Below are 7,627 nucleotides of genomic sequence, written 5' to 3'. Positions count from 1 at the left end.
TTCCACATGTTGTTATGGTTTATTTAGGGTTTCTTTGCTACTGATTATGTTTTATTTACGGTTTGTAGTCCATTGGTTAGAGCTTCTTTGTAATTTTGCAAGATCAGTACTCTGCATTTTATTTGTTCTTACAAATTACTTGACAAATGTTGTTATCTGTTGCATACTCTGCGTTTGTAGTCCATTGGTTAAGGTTTCTTTGCTACTGATTATGGTTTATTTAGGGTTTGTAGTCCATTGGTTAGAGCTTCTTTGTAATTTTGCAAGATCAGTACTTTGCATTTTTTTTGTTCTTACAAATCACATGACAAATGTTGTCATCTATTGCATACTCTGCGTTTGTAGTCCATTGGTTAGGGTTTCTTTACTACCGGTTATGGTTTATTTAGGGTTTGTAGCCATTGGTTAGAGCTTCTTTGTAATTTTGCAAGATCAGTACTCTGCATTTTGTTTGTTCTTACAAATCACTTGACAAATGTTGTTATCTGTTGCATACTCTGCATTTGTTGTCCATTCTTAGTGTATTGGTACTCATAGCACTGAATCTAGAATGATAACGACATTTGTCTGTTTTATTGAGGAACATCCATAAAACACAAGTTGACTGATGTCTTTCTTGTCTGTTTTATTGAGGAACATCCATAGAACACAAGTTGACAGATGTCATTATTTGTTCATCTCTGTGCTATACCATATTTGAAGATTCTTACATATAACAACATCATCCGGTGATTTTGTTCAAATTTTCTGCTGTTTTGTTACAAGAAATGGTGAAAACAAAGAACTCTAATAAAGAATTGGTACTTGTAGTAGATACTATGAAACCATTGCAAGTTATTTTGCCTCCAGATAGGATGAGAATGAAGAAGACACCACGGAAAAAAACAGCAGTACAAAGTCCAAAAAAGATAGCAGAAAAAGATGAAGTTAAACAGCCTGCCTCTCGAAAGAGAACAAGAACAATGGAAGATGAAGAAGATGAAGCAGAAAAAGATGAAGTTAAACAACCTGCCTCTCGAAAGAGAACAAGAACAGTAGAAGATGAAGAAGATGAAGTTAAACAGAGTCCAACAAAGCGAATGACAAGATCTGTCACACAACAAGAGAGAGATTCTCATAAAATGGACAAGAAAGAGAAGAAGAATGATAAGAAAAAGGGACTTAGCCCTGTTAAACAGAAGAAAAACGACAATAAAGAGAAGGACAAAAAGAAGAATATACAAGAAGAAGAAGTAGAGGATGAGGATGAGGAAAAGGAAGAAGAAGAAGAAGAACAAGTTCACAAGCCAACGAAAAAGAAAGCCAATCAAAAATCTAGGTATGGTTTATGACTAGAATAGTACAGATGATAAAATCTGTCATACTACAACATATGGTTACTTTGTGATAATCTGCATATATGTATTCATTCATATACTGACCAAAAACTTTGAAACTCATGCAGGTCTAGTCCAAAGATGAAACGACTTAGCCCTATTAAACGGAAGAAGAATGACAAGAAAGAGAAGGACAATGTGAAGAAGAACGACAACAAGAAGAAGAAGATACAAGAAGAAGAAGAAGAAGAAGAAGAAGAGGAAGAAGAAGAAGAACAAAAAGAGGAAGAAGAAGAAGAAGAAGAAGAAGAAGATACTGATGATGATGATGAAGAAGAAGAAGATTACAAAGAAGAAGAAGAAGAAGACGAAGAAGAAGAAGAAGAAGAAGATCTTCACAAGCCAAAGAAAAAGGCTGCCCATCACAAATCTAGGTATGGTTTATGACTAGAATACTACAACATATGGTTACTGAATCCATTCAAATACTGAATAAAATTTGCAAATTACTTTGTGATAATTTGCATATATGTATCCATTCATATACTGAATTAAAATTTGAAACTTATGCAGGTGTAGTCCAAAGACGCGCGGTAAGAAACAGAAGCAACAGAGGCAAGTGGCAAAAAGGACAGCAGTGAAGACGTAAAAGAAAAAGGGGAAGAAAAAGGTCAAGAAAGAGGTCAAGGAAGAGGTTAAACCTAAGCCTAAACAAATTCAGTACAGGTAATCTAAAAATTTCGACATTTGTCTGTTTTGTTGGCAACATTCATATAAAATAACGACATCTGTCCTATACCAACATCTTCCTGTTATTTTGTTCAAATTTCACATAGGTCGAGTTTTCAAAGTTTTGTGAAACTCTTGAAGGACATAAAGTTCACAACGCTCCAGAAAGAGAAGATAAGAAAAACGCCATTTGCTAATCTTATATTTGCTCTGGTTGATGAGAGCTTGACTGAGGCGTACCTGAGGAAAAGCGACCTGCATGCTCTTTCGCTGATAAGATGATATGAGGGATCGGGAGGGAGGTTCAACCTAGGAACTAAATCAGTCAAGATAACAGCATAAGAGTTTGCACTTGTATTCGGCATCCCGTATGGGCCCAACCGAATTAAACCAACAACAAAACCGAGGATGCCAGAAACAAGGTTTGCTAATGAAATCTGTGTTCGAGGAGGTAAGATAATGACGAATTCAAGTCTGAAAGAATACTTCCAAAAAGCTGTGAAGAAAAAGGATGAAGAAAGTGCAAACGACGTAGCACGTGTGCTAACACTGTATCTTATCTCGACAGTGTTTCTCCCAAGCACAGCTTCAGGGTGAGCTGGAATTTAATCGAGTTCATTGAAGACTTGGATAAGATCAGCTCCTATGACTGGGCAACATTCTTTACGGATGATCTCATAAGGCAACTGAACGACAATATGGAAACACCGGCATCAACCGGGGGCTGCATATCAGGGCTCCTGGTAAAATTCTACCCTCTTATGATATCAACTTTTTGTCAGTGATAAACTGCCTATATATATACTGGAAGATGTGGTTATCTTTCATAATCTGCCTACATGTATACTAGAAGATGTGGATATCATTGGTCTTCTGCCTTTGTGTATTTAAACCAATTTGTATTTTTCATGAAATACAGTATTGGTTCTGTGAGCACGTGAAATTGGTAAGCCAAGGAGATCCAACAAACTTCCCGAGGTTCGTCAAGTGGAGGCTTACCGACCTTAGTGTTGGTTTGGCAAATAACCCGTTGGATGTTCTTGATCCGTTAATCATGAACGACGCAAAGTTGGAGGCAACGGAATTGGAGAAAGAGATGCTCGGATTTGTTGAGGTGCCGGAAGATGATCATGTGAAGCCAGAAGATGGTGATGACCCAGACCATGATGATGCAAATACAGAGCTTCGAAAAGAAAATGAAATCCTCCGAGAAAAAATCAAAAGGTTGACCGAGGAGAATGAGCAAATCAAAAGGTTGACCGAGGAGAATGAGCAAAAAGATGCTACAATTGCCCAGCTTCAGAAAAGAATTTCGGAGCTTCAAGACGAGACATATGAGGAAACAGTTGCTGAACTCAATTTTGAAGTGGAGACTGCTCATGTTGAGAGGGATTTTTTTGTGAAAGAGGTTGAGCATAAGGAAGTTGAGATTTGCAGCATGCTCGTAGAGAACGGCATTATAGCTGATCAGGCGACCCTTACCTTAAAGATGCTGCAATAGTGGTAAAAAAACCTTCACCTCTCTCTTATTTGCTTATTTAATCGCTTATAATCAATGACTGCAACTAACATAAAAAATTTACTTTGAAAAAATAGAAAGATGCTATTGAGAAATTCATGAAGCAATTGGAAGAAAGAAGGAGTAGTCAGCCACAATTCAACTTGCTAACTCCCATAGAGTCAATCTTTAAAGATGGTGCTCAACTAAGAACAGTGCAAGAAGCACCACAACAGAATATTGCTTCGTAAGCTTCAATCAAACTTTCCATAGTTAAGCATATGACGACATCTATTGCAATTTACTAAAACTCTATCTCTTGAATATATGCAGGGTTGATTGTGGACCTGTTGTTTGTTATGTCATCAAAAAGATTGCAGAGCTTGAAGAAATACCACAAAAGATTGAAAAAGAAGATGTTTCAGCTTTTAGAGTGCATTTGGTCCACAAGATTTTACATGATGAGCCAAGATCATGGACGAAAGAAACGTGGCAAGACAAAAAACTAGCTCACGATTTTACTTCTGATCAGTAGAGAAATCTGGATTCAGCACTGGTTTAGGAGCAAATTCTCCTCTTTTGTTTAGGAACACAAAATGTGTTAGTGGTTACTTTAACACTTTGTAGATGGCAGAACACTTTGTAGATGGCAGAACAGTGTGTAGGTTGTTGGTTTGACAGTTTGTAAGTGATTCGTTTGACAAATGTGTTAGTGGTTGGTTTAACACTTTGTAGATGGCAGAACAGTGTATAGCTTGTTGGTTTGACAGTTTGTAAGTGATTCGTTTGACAGTTTGTAACTGGTGACAATCTGGATTTTGATAGTTACATAAAACTTTCATTTTGGCTATGATTGTTGATTGTGGTTGTTGGCTATGATTGTTAACTGTGATGACAAAAAGGCCCGGTGTGGGTTTATTTGTGAATTTCTATTGTGAATGGTAATTTAGGATGAGAAATTCCCGGAGTAGGCTGATATACACTGTTGTTTGTTGCTGTTTTTATTAGTTTGAGACGCAAGGCGTCAGGCTAGGCCATAAAGCAACGAAACCCTGTCAATTTTTTCCCTTGTTTGCTGCACATTTTCTGGGCTTGGCTTCTTGAGTTGCCATGCTTTCCAAAAATGACATTAATATTGGTACATTTGCTGGATACCTAAGCTACTGCTGATTTGGAAACTGAAATATGTACATTTGTGTTCATAACACTGATGTGAATGTGCAAACAGATGATGAAATCTGTCATATTCTGTTCGGCTAGGCCATAAAGCAAGGAAACCATGTCAATTTTTTTTTCTTGTTTGCTGCACATTTTCTGGGCTTGGCTTCTTGAGTTGCCATGCTTTCCAAAAATGACATTAATATTGGTACATTTGTGTTCATAACATTGATGTGAATGTGCAAACAGATGATGAAATCTGTCATATTCTGTTCTCTGTATTTTGGCAACAAAACATACAGGACTGAAAAACTGTGAAAATTAGTACGCTTTATTACACCAACAAAATCTTATCTATCATGCTAACAATCAATATCCTAAGAACAAGTTCAAATCGAACGAATCAAATAATACTCAGCAATATCCTAAGAACAAGTTCACTCAATTGGCTCTTTACATCTCTTCCTACTGTGGTTTCCCAACTTTCCACACCTCCCACACCTTATTTGTCTCACCTTCTCCCCCTTTGATCGAATTCTTTGAACCTTAGGTCTACCCTGCGGCCTTCTTGTCTTAGGAGGAAGAACTACACGGTTCTCTTTTGTCACTTCTGGAGCTCCGAGAGTGGGAATAGGATTTATCATACTCTCATACGACAATCGAAAAGCTTCAACGGTGTAAAAAGGATCTATGTAGTTTGAAACTTGGAGGCCAACCTTTTGAATAGCCGTCACTGCATGCACACAAGGAAAACCGTTCAACTGCCATCGACAACATGTGCACGTTCGTCTCTGAACATCAACTACAACTGTCGGAAGCGAGAACACTTTAAAAACATCTTCACTTGCCTTTGCCACAGTCCACGACTGACCTTTGTTGAAACTTGTGACCAACTTCTTATCCATTTCAGGACACACGATGCCATTCCACTTCCATGACTGTTGCCTCCTATCACACATTTGCTCCATCAGTTTAACCCTTATCGTGTCAATTGCATTCAAAATTGGCAAATGATGGGCTTCCAAAATCCATTTGTTGAAAGACTAAACTGGATTTGAACACATGTCCCCATATCTTCTACCTTCAAAATATGCATTTGCCCACTTGTCAAGTGGCAACGATTCAACAAAATCCTTAGCTTTTGGACCACCAACATTGCACAGTTCTTTAAAAGCTTCCTCATAATCAGAAAATCGATGGTGCATATGCACAATAAGAAAACAACTCGACTACTCTGTCCCTAAAACCATTAGACAATCTGCCCTTAAACTTGTCCCTTAAATTACACTTCAGATGCTGCAAACAATACGCATGATATCCATTGGGAAAAACCTCTGGAATACCTTTCAAAAGCCCAGAATGACGATCTGTTATGAATGTTATTGGACGAGATGACAGAATTGTTGACAACTTTCTCAAAAACCAAAGCCAATTCTCGTCAGTTTCAGAATCAGCAATGCCAAAAGCCACTGGAAACAGTCCTAATCCAAAAAAAAAGAAACAAGCAACATTAATCTACATTAATATATTCATGGTATAACATAATCAATGCAAATTAGTCCTTTGTATCTTAGAATCTAAGGGAAAATATAACGTTATCTGTATTTATTTATTAATCTGCTATGACTGTATATCAACAGAAAACAATAGATGTTGTTATCTATATTAAACTTGTCTCCCAATCTTCCAAATAACATAACATAAACAGAAAACTAATATTGAACAGACAAGAAGACGAATAAAAATAACTAACCTTGATCGCCATCTTTTCCTATAGCTCCGAAAAGGGTTCCAATGTACCTCCCCTTCAAAAAAGTCCCATCAAGGGCCAACAAAGGACGGCAGTAATTGAAGCCTTTGATACACGCATCAAATGCTACAAAAATCCTTCTCAAACAATTAGTTTTGTCACAATACTCAACATCAATAACACTTCCTGAGTTTTTCTCCTTCGCTACCTTAGCATACCACCTTAGTAGGTCAAAAGACAATGCATAATCTCCATACAGCTCATCACCTGCCTTCTCAACCCCAAACCAAGCATGGTGATAACTGATTTTACTCCCATAATACTTCTCAAAAAATTTCACTGCTTCTATTGGTGCATAGTTTGTCTTAGTTCGAACTTCCTCCCTAATCTGTTTAGCAACCAACTTTGAACTCATCCGAGGATTCTTCGAACTAGCAAAAACACCAACACAACTGTGATTCTTCTCAAACTCCCTAATACAAAAGAAACTGTTAGATCTCTCAATGGTTGCATGAATAAACCATTGACAACCAGATTCTGTATGTTTTTTTGAACATTCCGCCGTTACTCTAGTCTTGTCATTCTTCAAAAACTTATATACAAATCCGACTTCAATAGCATACATTGCCAGACAATCCCATAAATTCTTTTACTCCGCCTCTAAACTCTTGGACAACATGAGTAATCAACTTAGCCCAACCAGCAGAAAGACTGACAGTCTCGTGGTGCTGACAAAACCTCTCAAGTGGATCTTCTTCTACTTCATGCATAGTACTACTTTGACCAACTTCAAAACTTCTTCGACATTCAACACTTTCAACAACAATACTCCGATTATTATGATCAGCACAAGAAGAAAGCACTTCAACAACTACATCAATGCAACTAACCCCATACGCACCAGCCAATGCGAACATATTTACAAAATCAGCATAATTATCTAGAACGCAATTGTCATGTCCACCTACAGCATACAAAAGTTGAAAACTAGAGGTTTCCAAATTTGGCCACTTCTTAACCAGACTACAGACAACATCGTCAAAGCAGAAATCTCTTCTAACGATACGACAAGAGTTTTTGAACCATATTTGCACAGAAGAACAATAGAAGATTCCATACTGGAAATTTAACACCCTCTGCAAGCAAAAAATGCATAACAAATATCATTATCTGTCC

General features: G+C 37.4%; 2 protein-coding genes across 2 annotated transcripts; one reads left to right on the top strand and one right to left on the bottom strand.

Moving 5' to 3' along the window:
- The first annotated feature begins 3,659 nt into the window (after positions 1-3,659).
- On the top strand, positions 3,660-4,129 carry LOC131334150 (uncharacterized). The gene is made up of 2 exons (XM_058369035.1): positions 3,660-3,790; positions 3,877-4,129. Exons 1-2 carry the CDS (start codon positions 3,663-3,665, stop codon positions 4,076-4,078), a joined length of 330 nt encoding a protein of 109 aa, XP_058225018.1. The 5' UTR covers positions 3,660-3,662; the 3' UTR covers positions 4,079-4,129.
- A 1,642-nt stretch (positions 4,130-5,771) lies between these two features.
- Positions 5,772-7,084, bottom strand: LOC131333576 (uncharacterized). Its single transcript, XM_058368162.1, has 2 exons — positions 6,455-7,084; positions 5,772-6,182 (listed from the first exon to the last, which is right to left on the bottom strand). Exons 1-2 carry the CDS (start codon positions 7,074-7,076, stop codon positions 5,887-5,889), a joined length of 918 nt encoding a protein of 305 aa, XP_058224145.1. The 5' UTR covers positions 7,077-7,084; the 3' UTR covers positions 5,772-5,886.
- Between the last annotated feature and the right edge of the window lie 543 nt (positions 7,085-7,627).

The sequence above is a fragment of the Rhododendron vialii genome, chromosome 7a (genome assembly GCF_030253575.1).
Source record: "Rhododendron vialii isolate Sample 1 chromosome 7a, ASM3025357v1".
Classification (NCBI taxonomy): domain Eukaryota; kingdom Viridiplantae; phylum Streptophyta; class Magnoliopsida; order Ericales; family Ericaceae; genus Rhododendron; species Rhododendron vialii.
The sequence above is the reverse complement of the archived record's forward strand: the minus strand, read 5'-3'. Positions and strand labels throughout refer to the sequence as shown.

Bases quoted from the DNA above. Each gene is read 5' to 3' on its own strand.
- LOC131334150 (XM_058369035.1), top strand. From the start codon at position 3,663: ATGAAGCAATTGGAAGAAAGAAGGAGTAGTCAGCCACAATTCAACTTG. The intron at 3,791-3,876 runs GTAAGCTTCAAT...GAATATATGCAG, and splicing joins CCACAACAGAATATTGCTTC to GGTTGATTGTGGACCTGTTG.
- LOC131333576 (XM_058368162.1), bottom strand. From the start codon at position 7,076: ATGTATGCTATTGAAGTCGGATTTGTATATAAGTTTTTGAAGAATGAC. The intron at 6,183-6,454 runs GTTAGTTATTTT...TTTTTGGATTAG, and splicing joins AGGAAAAGATGGCGATCAAG to GACTGTTTCCAGTGGCTTTT.